The 18,822-nt window shown below is 37.3% G+C and overlaps 1 protein-coding gene across 1 annotated transcript; it reads right to left on the reverse strand.

Annotated features, from left to right (window-relative positions):
• Positions 1 to 11,979: 11,979 nt before the first annotated feature.
• On the reverse strand, positions 11,980 to 18,476 carry LOC137720478 (bifunctional riboflavin biosynthesis protein RIBA 1, chloroplastic-like). Its single transcript, XM_068459551.1, has 7 exons — positions 18,121 to 18,476; positions 16,931 to 17,267; positions 16,565 to 16,780; positions 15,862 to 16,184; positions 15,267 to 15,396; positions 13,321 to 13,617; positions 11,980 to 12,730 (listed from the first exon to the last, which is right to left on the reverse strand). The coding sequence occupies exons 1-7, from the start codon at positions 18,168 to 18,170 to the stop codon at positions 12,464 to 12,466; spliced, it is 1,620 nt and encodes a 539-aa protein (XP_068315652.1). The 5' UTR covers positions 18,171 to 18,476; the 3' UTR covers positions 11,980 to 12,463.
• Positions 18,477 to 18,822: the final 346 nt, after the last annotated feature.

Below are 18,822 nucleotides of genomic sequence, written 5' to 3' on the forward strand. Positions count from 1 at the left end.
TTCCAACTCGCATCCACATTTATCTTTATTGAAGGGCAAACAGGAGGAGTCCACATTTATCTTCCACCACGATACTGTTAAAGTATTTGAAGTCTCCTAGCCGTTAGGGTTAGGGTTCCTTATTTCTAGGGATCAGTTTCTAACCATGCAAATAATCTCTCCTATTCTTGAGGGACAAGCTTATCTTTCTGTTTCTGACTTAGTCATGCACCACGATCTTAGGCAATGTAAATCGTGGGTTGTTATTTCCTATTTCATTGCATTGTAAGGCTATTTAACGGCCACAAGTTTCATTCAATAAACAAGGACATTCTCTCAGGTTTCTAGTGTTATCTGACTATACAAGTACAAAAGCTTTCTGCCATTTTCTCTTACTTCCAACATCTGGTATTAGAGATCTGGTATTAGAGCCCCACCACGGGGCCTGATCAAAACCTGCTACACAGGAACTAGTATGGAGGAACAAAGATATGATGTCCGAAGGCAGCTTTGTGCAACCTGCAATTCCACGGTTTGATGGACACTACGATCACTGGAGTATGCTAATGGAAAACTTTTTACGTTCCAAAGAGTATTGGAACCTAGTGGAAATGGGAGTCACTGCAGCATCAGAGGGAGCTGACTCAAGCGAAGCACAGAAGAAGATGATTGATGATCAGAAGCTGAAAGACTTGAAGTGCAAAAACTATTTGTTTCAAGCCATCGATTGTTCGATCTTAGAGACCATATGAAGAAGGACATTGCGAATGACATCTGGGATTCCTTGAAGCAGAAATATCAAGGAACAGCATGTGTCAAATGTGCTTAACTGCAGGCTCTTCGAAAGGAGTTTGAAGTGCTGCACATGAAGGCTGGAGAATTTGTCAATGAATATTTTGGACGAACTCTCGTCATTGCCAACAAGATGAGGATTCACGGAGAGCACATGGAGGATGTGGTGATCATAGAGAAGATCTTAAGGTCTATGGTCCCAAAATATGACTACGTTGTATGTTTTATTGAGGAATCAAATGATCTGGATGCTTTGTCCATCGATGAGCTTCAAAGCAGTTTGTTAGTGCATGAACAACGGATTAGTCGCCATGTTGTAGTGGAGGAACAAGTGCTGCAAGTCACTTCTAAGACTCAACAAGGAGGACGAGGTGGAGGTCGCAGTAACTATTGTGGAAGAGGAAGAGGAAGGGGCAAATCTGGGTTTGATAAATCAACCCTAGAATGTTATAACTGTCATGAGTTGGGACACTTTCAGTGGGAATGCCCAAAGAAAGCATGGGATCCAAAGGCAAACTATGCAGAAATAAAAGAGGAATCAAATGATCTGGATGCTGTTTGAGGAATCAAATAGTCGCCATGTTTGAGGAATCAAACTATGCAGAAACAAAAGAGGAATCAAATAGTCGCCATGGTGTAGCAACCATATGAGTGGCAAGAGAGACATTTTTGTTGATCTTGATAACAGTTTCAAGGAATCAGTAAAGATGGGAAATGACTCGAGTCTTATTGTTCAAGGTAAAGGCACGATTCGAGTGGAGGTAAAAGGGATAGTTCATGTGATCACGGAAGTTTTCTTTGTACCCGAACTGAAGAACAATTTGTTAAGTATTGGGCAGTTGTAAGAAAAGGGACTCACTGTGCTCATTCAACGAGACAAATGTAAGATATTTCACCCTGAGATGGGGCTCATCATTGAAACTAAAATGACTCTTAACAGAATGTTTATCGTGGTTGCTCACTGCCCACCACCAAGTGAGACAAAGTGTTTCTCCTCTCTAACCACAGATCAGGCCACTATTTGGCACCATCGATATGGGCACCTGAGTTGGAATAGACTCAAAGTACTTCAACAAAAGAAGATGGTGGAAGGGTTACCCTAGTTCAAAGCCATTCAGCAAGTATGTGAAGGCTGTTTGGTAGGACGACAGCATCGACATCTATTCCCAAAAGAAAGCATATGGAGGGCTTCCAAAGTTCTTCAGGTGGTGCATGCTGACATTTGTGGTCCGATCAACCCAACCTCGAACAGCAACAAAAGGTATTTAATCATCTTTATTGATGATTATAGTAGAAAAACCTGGGTTTATTTTTTGATAAAGAAATCAGAAGCCTTTGCTACCTTCAAAACCTATCAAGCTAGAGTGGAGAAGGAAACTAGAGCATTCATTCGAAGTCTGAGAACATATCGAGGGGGTGAATTCACATCACAAGAGTTCACAAACTTTTGCAATAAGAATGGGATACATAAACAATTAACTGCTGCATACACTCCACAGAAACACGGTGATGCTGAGAGGAAAAATCGTACCATAATGAATATGGTATGAAGCATGCTGATAGAGAAGAAAATTCCTAAAACTTTTTGGCTTGAAGCTATGAATTGGACAGTACATGTGCTAAACAGAAGTCCAACCATTGCCGTGAAAAGCAAAACACCTGAAGAGGCGTGGCAGGGTCTCAAACCATCAGTGGAGCACTTCAGAGTCTTCGGTTGTATTTCACATGTTCACATACCTGACAACAAAATAGTGAAACTTGAAGCCAAAAGTCTCAAATGCATATTTTTGGGGGTAAGTCACGAATCTAAACCTTATAGATTGTTTGATCCTATATCTTCCAAGATAACTGTTAGCAGAAATGTGGTCTTTGAAGAAGACCAAGAATGGAGTTGGGATGAGGCCCACAAGCAAACCATATTGGCTGATTTAGAATGGGAAGTTGATGAAGAAACAAGTACAGAAGAGGAAAACGATGAAAATTGTTCTGAGACAGCCGAAGAACTAGAAGAACATTGGTCCAACAGCAGTGGTTCTTTCGAAGAAGACACTTCAAATGTCACCTCACTCCCAGAAGGACGAACATGAAGACCTCCTACATGGATGAGAGATTATGAGACTGGTGAAGGTCTCTTTGATGAAGAAAATGTGAATATAACTCATCTAGCCTTATTCACTAATGGTGATTCGATGACGTATGAAGAAGAAGTGAAAAGTGAGAAATGGAGGCAAGCAATGGATCAAAAAATCAAGGCAATAGAGAAAAATGAGATGTGGGAATTAACTAATCTGCCACCAAGAGGAAGATCTGTTGGAGTGAATTGGATTTTCAATACCAAACTCAATGAGCATGGGGAAGTAGACAAGTACAAGGCACGGCTAGTGGCGAAAGGGTACAGTCAACAGTATGGAGTGGATTATGCAGAAGTATTTGCATCGGTGGCTCGCTTGGACACAATTCGCATAGTGCTTTCACTTGCTGCGCAGAAAGGTTGGCTGATATACCAACTTGACGTCAAATCAGCATTCCTGCATGGCGAAATCAGTGAAGAAGTGTTTGTTGATCAACCACCAGGTTACGTACAGAATGGAGAAGAATCAAAAGTCTATCGACTCAAAAAAACACTATATGGACTCAAACAAGCTCCCCTAGCTTGGTACAGTCGCATAGAATCATATTTTGTCAAAGAAGCCTTCAACAAATGTCCTCATGAGCACACATTGTTCACTAAAACAACAAATAGAGGTAAAATATTGATTATTTATTTGTATGTTGATGATCTTATATACACTGGGAACAATGGAAATATGATTGAACAATTTAAGAAGTCTATGATGGTTGAATTTGACATGACTGATCTCGAAAAAATGAGATATTTTCTAGGGATTGAAGTGTTGCAGAAGGAAGATCGGGTTTTTATAAGCCAACGAAAATATGCTTACGAGGTCCTTGAAAGATTCAACATGGATTAGTGCAACTCGGTTCAAAATCCAGTGATTTCTAGTTTCAAACTCACAAGGGATGAAGAAGGAGTAGGAGTCAATAGTACTTTTTACAAGCAACTGGTGGGAAGTCTTATGTACCTTACAGCCACATGCCCTAACCTGATGTTTGTTGTAAGCTTAATCAGTAGGTATATGGAACGCCCCACGAAGACTCACTTGAAGGCAGCAAATAGGATTCTAAGGTATGTGAAGGGAACATCCAGTTTTGGGGTGTTTTATAGGAAGGGAGGAGATGAAAAGCTTTTTGGCTACACGGACAGTGACTATGCAGGAGATCAGGATGACAGGAAAAGTACATCAGGATATGTCTTCATGGTGAATTCAAGTGCAGTATCTTGGTCCTCAAAGAAGCAACCAGTGGTTACTCTTTCCACTACCGAAGCTGAGTTTATCGTTGCAGCTTCAAGTGATTGTCAAGTTGTTTAGCTAAAGAGGATTATGAAAAGTCTAAATTGTGAGCAGTCTGAACCTACTGTCTTGTACTGTGATAACATCTCAACCATCAAACTCTCGAAACAGCTTCAAGTGATTGTCAAGTTGTTTGGCTAAAGAGGATTATGAAAAGTCTAAATTGTGAGCAATCTAAACCTACTGTCTTGTACTGTGATAACATCTCAACAATCAAACTCTCGAAAAATCCAGTAATGCATGGACGTAGCAAGCACATTGACGTTCGGTTTCTTTTTCTTCGAAATTTGGTCAATGATGGAGTAGTGGAGCTCAAACAGTGTTCAACCCAGGAGCAGATTGCAAATGTTATGACTAAACCATTGAAGTTAGAAGTGTTTGCAAAGATGCGAGAAGCAATGTGTGTCTGCAAATACCCAAAGATAAACTGATTATCAATGATATTCAGTTTAAGGGAGGATGTTAAAGTATTAGAAGTCTCCTAGCCGTTAGGGTTAGGGTTCCTTATTTCTAGGGATCAGTTTCTAACCATGCAAATAATCTCTCCTATTCTTGAGGGACAAGCTTATCTTTCTGTTTCTGACTTAGTCATGCACCACGATCTTGGGCCATGTAAATCGTGGGTTGTTATTTCCTATTTCATTGCATTGTAAGGCTATTTAACTGCCACAATTTTCATTCAATAAACAAGGACATTCTCTCAGATTTCTAGTGTTATCAGACTATAGAATGAATTTTTATGACACTACCAACATTAACTTTTCATAAGTGATCTTGTTAGATAACTAAACACTTCTCAAGTTGAATGAATTTTTGTAAGGATTATATTTCAATGATGACATTCAAACATAAAAAATTGGTTTCAAATCATCAATAATAGGTCTAAACGAGTGGTCGACATTGTATTAATTTAGCAACTACTTAGAGCTTGAGTTCTATGGTATACATATCACCTATAGTATTATTAACATAAGATGGCTTGCTCTTTTAAAAATACCTACCATATCCCCGTTTTTCTTTTGTTATCCTTACTTACAATAAACAATATTTACATAATAAGTAGGGGTGGCAAAAAGTCCCATGGGTTTGGTTCCCTACGGGTACCCGACCTTAATGGAAAGGTTATGGAGCAGAATAAATGGGTAACGGGTGGGTTTGGGGATTCTTTTAAAAACCCGAGTCGTAAATGGACCGGTGATGGTTGTTGTGAAAATTAGGTAACCTAAACTTACCTCTTTAAGGTTCAAATTTTAGTGTTCACAAGTATACGGATTGAATGATAGTATAGCAAGGAGCATCATGGACACCCTCAATAATTTTTCTTCTGTTTTTGGCCAAAAGATTGATTTCAATAAATTGACTCTATTTTTCTAGTAATACTACGAATAGCTTGAGAGATGATATTGTTACTATCTTGTATAAAAACGACTATTGGCAAGTACTTGGAATTCATAATATAATATTTTGGAAGGATTCCTGTCACGCCCCGGACCCGAGTTGGTAGAAAAAACCAAATCCGGAACACGAGCTAAAAATTAAATAAGTAAATAAAAACTTACTAAAACAGTATGGAAAATTAATTCCCCTTATAAATAGAAGTTAAGAACTCTTTGCAAGGCTAAAAAATAAATAAATACAAACTCTAGCCTCACATATAGTCCGGCCTCATCCCGCCTACTTGACAATCTAGTTTGTAAACTTGCGTAACAATAAAGGGGTGAGCTTTGACAGCGCAGTAAAGACATAATCTTACAACAGTAAATTGATTAAACCAAATTAAGTGTCATGGCAACACAAAATTCAATTATAACATGTAACCAGTCATATAAATTAAAATGTCAATGCGTGAATGCAATGCGATTTAACATCCTTTACCCAACCCGTTAATCTCTATAATAAAGCATGTAGACATGCAAATCCCATACCGTGCATTTTACCTCTGCAGTGGTGGTTCAAATGTTCTATTACACAAATTAACCCCCTGTAACTTAATCATCCTAATTTCCCCTTAGTCATCTTGCCAAAACCCTTCGTCGCCAATCCCGAATTACCCTAAAAGAAATTGTGCACTATGAGCTTGCCTGAGACTTGGTAACTACTAAGAGTTTGGCTCAACCAAGGTTCTAAAAAACGTTAGGTGCTAGTCGGGTGGCAGAAGGGGGCTTAGCTCCTAGGCGGGTGCCTAGGCAAACTAGTTGGATTTGAGTAAATTTATTATATATCATAAAAATAAGTGTCTGTTTACACTTAAAAAATTATACTTATATTGAAAATTTGGAAGAGATGAAATTCAAAATAGAAATATCCATAAACTAGAAAGAATACAATTAGTATTTTATTTTTAAAAAGGTTGTATGGGTTAAATGAATGGTAAAGAAACAATTTTATCAGGAACATAAACTGAAATAGGTTTGCTTTTGAGTCTTGTTTGGTGTGCCCAAGGGGCCCACCTTTGGTTTTTGTTCCCCGGGCCCAAAGCAACTCAGCTCTTTCTCTCTCATTCTCTCCTTCACTTTTTCTCTTTTCTCTGATTCCCCCAAGCTCTCTTTCTTTCTCTCAGCTCACTCTCTTCATATCTCTCCCTCGCTGCATCCCTTTCCCCCGAGCACCACACACCAACGACGACACCACAAACCACCACCCCTCCCCAACGAACCTCTCGACTTCCCGACGTGGGAAGGAAACCAAACCCAGGTTCCCAGCGTGAACCATGGGTTTCAAACGACTTCCTGAACAACTCCGGCCACCATGGGAAACAAAAGGTAAAATCCTAATCTACTCTTGGTGGTCTTCATTTTGGTGGGCAAATCGCATGCTAGGGTGGAGAATCAGAGTTGAACGGAGCTCGAGAAGCTCCGGCTTCCTTCTTTATCAAGTTTAGCCAACCCGACCCGAAAACGGGTTAAACCCAGACCCAACTAAACCGGCTCAAGTTTTTAGGCCATGGATTTCGGCCTACTAAAACCAACCCAAGTTTAATAGCCCAAAACCAAGGGCTCCAGCCCTATCTGAACTCAAACCCAAACCTAAGCCAAGGCCCAGTTGCCCAGACGCAACCATGAGGCCCAACTCAGAGAACCCAAGCTTAACTCAAATGGAACCAAACCTGACTTGGATCCCAGAGCATTGGCCAGCACGTGAATGGCGCGTGGGCCTGCACATAAGGGTACCCGAGGTCCCCTTTTACGTTTTTTTGACGTCTTGAATCCGTTTATGACGTTCGGTTTCTGAAATTCAATCGTTAGGGTAGAGTTTTATTAATGGGACCCTTTATGTGCTTAGGTACAATCATTAGCGGTGTTTCTATCCCTCATATTTCACACGGCTCTTCGATGGACGAAGTATCTATGAGTTGACCCCTTTCAAAATGCATAATTTTGCTATTAGAAATGCATACATGAAAAGCATGATTTAATCATTACATTTTATGAAACGTTTAATGAGTAAATTAGATTTTACTTTTTATGAGATATCATGCTTTACTAAGAATATTTTGGAATACCATGCTTTATTGATTTCATGTTCTTTGTAATATATATGATGGATGACTATATACTATGAAGAGGTTTTGAGATATGATGTTTGAGCTACTGAGCTCCATTGAGATATATGTACTTATGTTGGAAATATTATATACAATGTTTTTGTGATTATCTAGTGGTCACTGTTCTGCCTACATGCATATGTCCTGCCTACAGGCGAATGTCTTGCCTTCAAGCGAGTATGATACCATTAATTAGCACACTATATATGATATATGTTTTATGAAAGGTTTTATGACATGCCAGGTTTTTGGAAAACCTATTACTTATTATGTTATACAAGTTTTCTAAACTTGGGGGTTAGTACATTAAAGATTAACTGTTTTAGTACTACTTATATATCAACTTGGTCCACTCATGTTTTGTTTTGTGCCCCCTTAGGACTTAGAATCAAGGCGTACAATCCCGGTGTCAAGGCACTCTCGCATTGGCACCTTCGAGTCCTCTTGGTGTATGACCCATCCTTTTGTTTGTTCAATTTTAAATTATTCATTTTTTATTGTCTCGGATTAGCTGTATGCTCTAAACATATTCCACAATTGCATATTCATTATAATTAAGTTTACAAGTTTTATTTATGTAGGTTAATTGTTTCTAGTTCTCATGCATCCTAATATGGCTTTGTCACCTTCGGGTGTCGGTCAGCACGTGCTTACCCTGGTGTTTGGAGAATATCAGGGTCAGGCGTCTCATGACTCCTCGAAGTGAACACCTATTTGATAAAAACAGAAACGTACGTGAACCCATTGCCTTCTTGTTCTCCCTTTGAAGCTGCAAACCAGGTGCGGTGAGATCGTGAGAGATGCCACGCGAAACGGTGCAGAAATGTAGTGCAAATGCGATAGGATGCAAGTCTAGGAGATGTAGTGATTGCGAGAGATATGAATACGAAGGGATGAAGAAAGCCTACAATTCACGGCGAAAGTGCAGAATCAACAGCGACATTTCAAAATCATGGACCGCCTAGACTGGCCGCCTACCACCACCTAAACCGCCTAAACCACCTAGAATGCCTAGAAAATACCTAGGCAGCCACCTGAACCCTCCTCGATTTTCATCAACAATTTGGCCTAAATCGGATTGGCCTTCACTGTTTAGCGCCTAAGCAGCCACCTAGGCCGACTTTTGGAACACTGGGCTCAACTACACAAAAGATCATTTCCATTACCCTCTTACCACAATTCCTTTCACAAATTCGAATCTCCAACCACAAGACACATCATGAATGATTCACAAATACTTTCATTTTATCATTCATGTGTTCCAAAATATATTCTCAACCAAGAGTAATTCCATAGTCAATAACAAATAGACATCCAACAAAACAATGATGTACGCATATCCAAGTAACACTCAACAAGAGTAATCAATCAATAAGATAAAAAAATAAAATAGAATTCTATGAAATTTAATATAATCAATCTCCGTAAAAGTCTGCCATATTGCTCCTACTTGAACTCCAAAGCATTGCTCCAACTCTTTATTACAAGAGTTCACCACCTTGATAAAATCCTATTCACAAGTATAAGCAAATCACTATATGCAAGACATGGACTCTAACTAATCAAAGTACTTGGGTTACTAATATACCATCACTCAAATCAAATATCAATTGAGTTGAACTATAATACTATACAAAATAGTTTTGTATATCGTAAACATATTGTGTAATTTGTATAAAATAACATGTACATAAAACCGTTTTACCAACATGCTTATTCATTTTTAACGTAAACGATTGAAATGAAATACAGTACTTTCTAGCTACCCATATTACTACACATTAACCAAATACTCTCACTCTAATGAACTCAAACTGATACAAGTTAAGTATCAACAACCACTAAAGTACAAAGTTCTAAGGCCATCTCCAATGGATTAGGTCATAGGGTTATAGTGAATGCTATAGCCTGAAATGAGAAGAAAAAAAACCCATCTCTAATGGAGGGTTGGGCTAACGGAGAAAGGGACCCACTGGGCCAAAGAGAAGCCTGATGGCCATCGGGCTGGACAAATCCAGCCAGCCTGTTTTAAGGGCCTAGTTTGCTGCAACCAACTGTCACATGACGTTAGCTAACGTCATGTAACCGTTGGATTTTGAAATTTTATTAATTTTTTTAAGGAAGAATTTTTTTTTAAAAAAAAATTCTATTTACTTTTTTTATTTTTATAAATACCGAAGTATTTTCTACACCATTTCTCATATCATTTTCACCCTTCCATACTATCTTACCTCTTCCATCATTCCTACACCATTTCTCACATCATTAAGTTGTTGTACTTTAATATTTAAGGTGTTGTATTTCAATGAAGTTGTATTAAAATTAAAGCATTCAATAACATTAAACTTAAACAACATGAAACTTAAAACAACACTTAACAAATAACAACACAATCTCCACCCTAGTCACTCGAAATCATATATGAAAAATTATTGAGATTATATAAAGATAAGAAATCCGGAGGCTTATTCATTTAGTGACATGAGGCACTTAAAATATGTTCAGAAACCTTATTTTAATATGGTAGTTTAATTCAATTAACCAATTAAATTAAAGAAAAAACATAAAAAATAAATTATTGAGGGGCTAAAAAAGAGCCCATTCGGTTGGAAATGGTATATAAATATGGTCTGATACTATTCATTAAAAAATAATTTATTGCAGGGTTATATTCTGGACACGGGCTAAACATAGCCCCTTTGGTTGGAGATGGCCTAAGTACCCCAGTTCTAGTTCCTTTGTACCAACTTATCCAAATGACACCACAACTTTGTCCAAGGTTGTTTTATACCTATGCTTTGATACCATTTTGTCACGCCCCGAACCTGAGGTTGGCCAAAAAAATAACCCCACGCACGGGTAAAAATAAAAATAAAACGAAAAACAAACTTCTCTTATAAAACTAACTCCAAAAACATTACAGGGTGTACAAAAATAATAAAAACTCTTAAATTCATCACTGTATATCGATGCACAAAAAGAAATTTATCTCCAAAATAATCACTTAATCCATGTGACCATAAGCATCAATATAATGTTCAAGAAGAGTTCAACAAAATCTTGCTTATGTATACATCAGTTGTCAACCCTTTGTCATTTAAATATGTATATATAATCCCCTGAATCCTATATGTTACTCCCAGTTCAATACTACTTCTATCTTAATTGGATCCACACAATTTCCATATCTAGATAGAGTAGTATTGAATTGGGAGTAACCTATAGGATTCAAGAGAGTTCTAATTTTATAAATGCAGGTAGTTTAGAAGGTGAGTTTAAAAAGTAAGTTGGATATAAAGATACAAAATATAGGGTCAAATAAAATTTTTCTTTATCAAATTCTTAAAAGCAATAACAGGTTTCAAATTTTATAGTTGCAGAGATTTTATATGAAAGTTTACTAAACACTGTGTTCCATATATATGTTTTTTTTCCTTTCTAAAAGTACTTTTTAGCATTTTTGTTTACCAAACTAGCCCTTGATCTGTCCCCAATTTTGTTGACAGTTTCATCTTTTTCAGCAGGCCTACTCCTCCTAGACGCCAAATGCCACGTAAGTTGCAGACCACAGTCTTTATCTCATTCAAAAGCTTGCGCATGCACTTTTTGATGCGCAAGAAAACGAATGAGGTTCATCTGAATCTTTAAATTATGTCTGTTCATCGTACATTATGTAGTTATAAGTTATTTTAAATACTTTATTTAAAATTAAATATGAATAATACCTGATAAAAACTAATTGATATACTATGAACATACATAATTTGAGGATCTCAAGAATCCTCACAAAGGTGTAAAATTGATTCCCTTAGAATAAAACAAAAAAGTCTCTCCGTGCCTGCTTGGGATAAGACCGGACAGAAATTCCGTACAATGAAAGCCTGGTTTGATCCAACGTTATTTCTTATTGCTAATCTAATATATAATCAAAAGATTGCGTCATTCGACGACGTCGTAATTCATTTTTATGCTAAATAAATAAGAAAAAAATCGCACAAAAGCTTATTTTAGTCGGTTTATTGCGAAAAAAGCATAAATTACAAGATTAAACTAGAAGGTTGAAATGAAAAGAAACTAGAACGAACCACTTTGAAAATGGTTCGTAGTGAAATGAGGCTCTTCAGTCAAACCGATTCCTTCGGCTGAATTTGTAGTACGATTATTGCACCGAAACTTTGATTTGGGATGTTACGTCAATTGAGAATCATGCTATGCTAGATGTAGCAAAGCGATAAGATTAAGAGATGATGATCAATTTTGGCAAACGTAAATTCATCTAAACTATATGGAGAACAGAGAGTTTGAACTCGGGACACAATGAATTAAAGAAGAAAGCACTACCCGCCATTAGCAGTTACTAGGAAATTATTAAAAACTGTGTGTGTGACCATTCAAGGGGTGAATAACAAACATTTAATATACGATCAAGTCCCACAAAACTTTAATAACAAACATTCAACTTAATGTTTCTATTTGTATTTGGAAATAAAGACACATTAATAAGGTGTGGCAACGACGAAAGTTGCAACATGTCAACAATAAAAAATCCACTCACGTTGATGTTACAAATGCGAGAGATGCCGCATACAACAGAATGCATGTAAGTTTCTCCCGTGATCTTGACGAGAGAAATAACAATGAAGGAAAGAATGTGATAGCCATGAATATAATCTCAGCATCAGAGAATCAGCTACCCACCTGAATCTCCGGTTGAGGAGCTGATACCGACATTTTTTCATGTCTCGGACACACCATTAGATTGGTTGTCAATTTTCGAACTACTTTCATCGATTGTGCCGTTTACATGACCATTAGATTTTGAACCGTAGATGTGCCCCATTTTTGCCCGTTTAGTCTCCAAGTATTTCTGGTTCTCCATAGTTATCGGTGCCAACAATGGGACTCTGCCAGCAATGGCCAAACCATAACCCTTGAGACCAATATATTTTGCAGGATTGTTCGTCATCAGCTTCATTGTTCGAACACCTAGATCTCGTAGTATCTGCGAAAGAATTTAGTCATGAATTTAGATATCAAGACAATCCACCTTACGATATGGGAGATTGTTTCAAGAAACAAGCCTAGGAAAATCTATATGCAAATCTGCCTTAAAAGCATTAGTGTAACAATTATAAATATCAACATATAGTCACAAGAAAGTAATTCAAATAACAATTTGATAACAGTAACCAACTCAAAAGACCTGAAGCAGAAGATTCCCAGCCCCAACGCCAAAACATTTCCACCATGGTGATGAGAAAGGAACTAGAATGTGATGAAAAAACTACACGGTATTTTATGGATTCACATCTAAATCAAAGTAATTATAGATTTAATGTTCTAGATACTGTATAAGGCCATTAAATCCATTGTCCATAATGAATCCCGATCCTTTGTAATCCCCAACAACTAGCGGAATTTATTAAAATGGGATCGAATCAATTCTGCAGTCCAGTCAGCCAAGAAAGGTACAATTTTCTAGTGAATGAAAGGCTCATGTAAGCAACAATTTTAACAATATCTACGAGAAAAGATACGCAATGCTGAAAATGATGACACAGATGATATGATTTACTGCTAAGAAACCAGTACCTGTGCACCTATGCCATACTCGCGAGAATCAACAGGTAATCCCAGCTCCTCATTGGCTTCAACAGTGTCACGCCCAGCATCCTGCAGTGTATAAGCTCGGAGCTTGTGACCCAAACCAATTCCTCTACCTTCATGTCCACGGAGATACACCAAAACACCCCTACCAGCTGCTTCAATTTGCTTCATTGCAAGTGCAAGCTGGTTTCCACAGTCACATCTGGCTGACCCAAATATGTCACCAGTGAGGCACTCAGAGTGTACCCTCACAAGTATTTCTTGCCCGTCAGCAATTTCACCCTGTACATTTTAAAATCCTGCAAATAGTTACTTACATGAATAAACATTGATCAACCACAGAATATTGTTTTACTTTTCATCCAACCCTCACAATTTAGTGTATCTCCCAACTAGTTATATGAAAGTATGATACAGAATACAACCATGCTATGGAAAGATAGTAGGACAAAAATTGTTGTGATATGAATTTATGTAGGCAGGGAGAGAAATTGATGCAGTAGAAAGGAGAGAAAAGAAGATGGGAAAGATGTTGAACAGAAGGATAATGAGAGGCAATTAGGGGGTATGACAACCTGTTTCTTTATTATCACACCAATCTGCCAAAGTCTGAAAACCTATTACAATGAGGCCTTTCAGTGAAGGCAATCCCATGAAAACAAAGTACCTTAGACGTCCTCATAAAGTATTGAGACAACATGATAAATAAAACCCTAAACTATTAGAAAAACAGGTAGATAACAGCTACCCACAATTCTAATTCCACGAAATAAACATTCAATAAAATAAAGGGAGGTCTAACAAAACACTCCCAGTACTGTTCACTTTTAACGAAAAACCACATTCATACCTTTCTCTGGTACTATTCACTATACCTTTAAAAAGGGCTTTTCATTAAAAGAGAAGTTTTTTTGGACTTTTTGTTAGTTTTCCTTAAAATATAAACATAATTTCAAAGCTCTTCCTTATCCCTCAATAAATAAAAACTATATTCTTAAATCCATCATCAAATAGAGTCCGATAAGAAACTTAGGATACAGAAACAAGCTAAACATAATTAGCTGGTAGATGGTGGAGGATAGACAATTGCACATCCAGCTAGAAAACTGTGGAGTCTTGAGAAGGAAGACGTAAGGGCAATCTCCCATAGAAAAATATAACCTAAGATTACCTTCCTCTTACTTAGCTTTCAAGTTTCAACCCTTCTGGCAGATCCTTCATTGGATAAAGATAATATCCCTGAAGGTTTCTAGGAGCTGCCAATAAAGAAAACTATAACAGGTGTCTATGAGCTAGTTCAATAAAGATAATTACATGACACCAAATGACTCCTTGTAGCATCAAAAAATTTGACCATTGAACAGTCGTAATATCTCAAGTTCATTTGCTCACAACGGATGACTGTTCATGACAAGACGCTGCCAATAATATGAAGCAAAGACTTAAAAGCATGAGGTGCAAGCCTTGTGATTAATTGATATAAACCTTTCACGTTTAGGGGTATTATCCTAGAGTCACTTGTCGAAAATCGATATATCATCTCAAGGGCCTTTCATGTCATCTCTTGTCATTTTTCTGAAGTAGTCTCGATAGACTCACATCTGAGGATTCCCAAATAAGTGATTCCATAAATTCATCCTAAGAAATCAGGCACACAACATCTGGTATATGTACTCAAAAAATTAACTCTAAGAAGTGAGCAAAAATAATATCTACAAAAACAATCGCTGGTAACTAAGCAACCAAACACTGACATTGTAGAATGCTAACACCAAGAGAATTCTACAGCACAAAGATAGCAAAACAATTCACGAATTGACAATTGAGTACTAAGGGAAGAATTCCAACCAACGGCTATTTATGATGGGTGTCGGATAATGAAGGTTAGATAGTTTTAAGGGGAGAATACTCTATGTCAATGATTTACTTACTTTAACCATAGCAATGTGCTCAATCCCATCGAGCAATGATTTATAACAGTAGGCTTCAAATGGCCCCCACATTGTGGGTATTTGTGCAACTCCGGCCCTCTCCACCAACTTATCTCTTTTCCTTCTATATCTGAAAGTTACAATTCACAGACATCGTAATTTGAATTTCTTCCACTAAATCTGAAGAACATGACAAAAATCAACATTTAAATTTACTTGTCCTAACAGAAGTATACCAAGAAGTAACAATAACATTAATTCATTACTTCACAAAAACGTTAGTCTCTTGAAGAAAAGGAAAGAAAAGAGGGCAAGGTTTTTGGACAGCCCTTAAACCATTCTTAGCTGAATGAAAGAAATAGAGGTTATAATTATTTAAAGTATATATAAGCTGTCAAATAAACATTCTTCACTCACTCGTAGATGCTAACTCGAGGATTGCAGAATGACCCAAAAAAATATGTAATAACCTTTATTCAGTTAATGAAACAGTTGTGTAGTCATCTGTGAACTAGTCAAGCATTAAGGATTTATTTGGTAACTACAGCTAGTACACTTTGAACACATAATGTCCAGACACAATCATTCAGAGTACCTTATCAAATCAGCGATGGAAACAATTTTCAAGTTTTCTGCCCTTGCAAATTCGAGAAGCTTTGGTAACCTAGCCATAGAACCGTCATCATCCACAATTTCACATAAAACTGCTACTGGATCCAGCCCAGCCAACATAGCAAGATCAACTGAAGCTTCGGTGTGACCGGCTCTTTTTAGAACTCCTCCCTCTCTGTACTTTAGGGGAAAGATATGTCCTGGGCGGTTGAAATCTTCAGGTGTTGAATCTCTTGATGCAAGAGCCAAGACTGTTGCAGCTCTATCACGAGCAGAAACACCAGTTGTTGTACCACGTTTTGCATCCTATGGAGTCCAATACAATTGAGGTCATCCACATAAGAGTTATTATAATTCACAAAACAGGTATATAATCAATAAAGTAATAGATTACACTATTACTACCCATCCCTAAGACAAGGACAAGGTTGGCAATACCAATTCTAGTCAGCTCCACTGTCCCTAGAAAATATTGAGTCAAAATCCAGCTACGTATATACAATATCCTTTTCACTCTTTCCCTAGCCATTGAGAGATCCAACAAACTCGGATGCAGTTACTGACCAGAATTGTAAAATACATGGAACAAGAAACCTGTGATCCTGATAAGGTCATTGTTCCTCTCCTAATCGCACATCTCAATATGTATAATTGGGTTTAATTTAATGGAAAGTTTAAATACATACCACTGAGACAGTGAATGCTGTACAAAGTTTTTCTTCATTCTGTGTCACCATAAGTGGAAGTTGCAACCTCTCCAAGTCTTCTCCTTTCATGCTCACACAAACAATCCCAGTTCCGTGCTTGACAATAAATGCCATAGCTTCTGGTGTTGCCAAGGAAGCTGCCATTATAAGATCTCCCTCATTTTCTCTATCTTCATCATCTACAACGATAACCATCTGCAATATTTTCTTGAATTAATGATCTGCTATATTATCCACCTCCAGAAAAATTAAGCACAAGAAAAGAAAAAAAAAAAAATATATATATATATATATATATATATATTCCTTAATTTTCCAACAGAAATAATTGAGAAAATGACCAACCTTGCCTTGACGTATATCTTCAATGGCCTCTGGAATGGAAGAAAATCCGTGTATAGGGTGATCTAGATCACCTTCATCATTTTCAGAAGAGAACCCACTAAACGTTGGGGTTGTTTCTGCTGAAAGTGTTCCAAAACCTAATGCATCAGGTTGTATTTCACTCCCAGTTGGGTTGCCATTTGGGTAAGACAGGAGACCATCTTCTCCCAGCAAAGCTCTTGCCTTAATTGATCCCTTGGAATGAAAGCACAATTTCCATGATACACTCGGTGTGAAAAAACCGGATAATTGCCCATTTGCTGCAAGTGAAGTCCCAGGATATAGAATAGTGTACCCTCTGAATATAAAACTAATTAGACATGTATACATAAACATAGGGGGAAGGGACTACAATTTCAGAACGAAACTAGCATAGGAGAAGAGTTTCTCAATTGTGCAAACAGCATTTTTGATAAACCGTGTTTACCTGCTAACCTTAAATCACATATAAATTTATTAATTAGGTCATAAAACCCATAGTTCTTAAGCAAAATTGTTGAGGGGTCAGGTATAGTTTGCCCTCACTTTCATATATTTCTATTCTTCTACCCTCTAGAAAATAGATCTTTCTTATCCACCCCCTACTCAGACACTTGTCTTTTTTATAGTTTACCTTCATTATCATACTTTCCATTCTATTTACACTCTAGAAATCTTCACTGACAACGAGTTTTTCAGCGTTTCGACTCAAGTTAACCAGTTGGCCCAATTACAAAAGTTATTTCACGCGACCTTCTCTACGTACATATGCATTTTATTAGGCCGCTAATCAACAATTGAGTGCCCAGATTTCAAATCTGGGACCGAAAGATAAATGGAAAATTTTAGGGGGTGCATGGAGAAAAAAATGTTCATAATAGTGGGGTTTTAATAATTCCCTAAATTCTTAATCCCAATTTAGGGTTACAAAACTAAGAATTTCTGAACTAAACAATGAATTTCCAATTTCGATTAACTACCTGAATCAGTGTAATGTCAATTCATCTCTCCCATATGAAGATTTGAACATTAAACAGACATTACATACAATGCCCCGATTCTGAAACACGAAAAACCTCCATAATCTTCATCAATTTCAGGATTCACATTTCAGATCACTGTAATTATTCAAATCAAATTACGAAGAGAGAGAGAGAGAGAGAGAGGCTTACGGATAAGGGGAAAGAGCCTTTGAGGAGCAATAGGGGTTGATGGAAGCCATTGGAAGCCTGGAGGTGGAGCTGCTGCTTTCAGGCTTTCAGCCCAGCTGTGTTCCGTGAGAGAGAGAGAGAGAGAGAGAGAGAAAGGGCGAGAGAAATAGAAGAAAAGAGAAAGAGAGAGAATTCAGAGACTTTGAGGTGGTTGCGCCGGTCGGTTAACGAAAGCCACCGCAAAGCAATTGCAGAGAAACGAAACGGAATGACTCAATTCAACGATGCATATCCAGTATTTTCAACAACAACAAAAAGACAGTTCATATCCAGTGGACATTCAATATGACGTCAGCCTTATCCCGCCACCACAGTTTGTGTTAGGAAAAGCATCTTCGTTTTCGTTTTGCCAAAAAAATAAAAAAATAAAAACAAAGAATAGTACTTAGTTATTCAAAGGATGTATAAGAATCCTACTTAAAATTGTTTATTGCCGATCTATATAATTTTGTATTTATAATCATAATCGTTCATATTATAAATCATTCTATAAAGGCTACCTTTGCAAAAAAATAAAAAAATAAAAATCAATTAGAACTCAAGTCGTTTAATCATCGAATTGTATAAAAACAGATGGATGGAATTGGTAAAATTATTACGAACCGTTTATGTATTTGCTACAATAGATTAACTAAACAACTTTAGTTTTAATTCATATTTTAC

Source organism: Pyrus communis, chromosome 16 (genome assembly GCF_963583255.1).
Source record: "Pyrus communis chromosome 16, drPyrComm1.1, whole genome shotgun sequence".
Classification (NCBI taxonomy): Eukaryota; Viridiplantae; Streptophyta; class Magnoliopsida; order Rosales; family Rosaceae; genus Pyrus; species Pyrus communis.

Excerpts from the sequence above, each read along its gene's own strand:
- LOC137720478 (XM_068459551.1), bottom strand. The coding sequence starts at position 18,170 with ATGGCTTCCATCAACCCCTATTGCTCCTCAAAGGCTCTTTCCCCTTAT. Across the intron at positions 17,268-18,120 it reads AAGGCTCTTTCCCCTTATCC|AGGGTACACTATTCTATATC; the intron begins GTAAGCCTCTCT and ends TTTTATATTCAG. Across the intron at positions 13,618-15,266 it reads AGCACATTGCTATGGTTAAA|GGTGAAATTGCTGACGGGCA; the intron begins GTAAGTAAATCA and ends TAAAATGTACAG.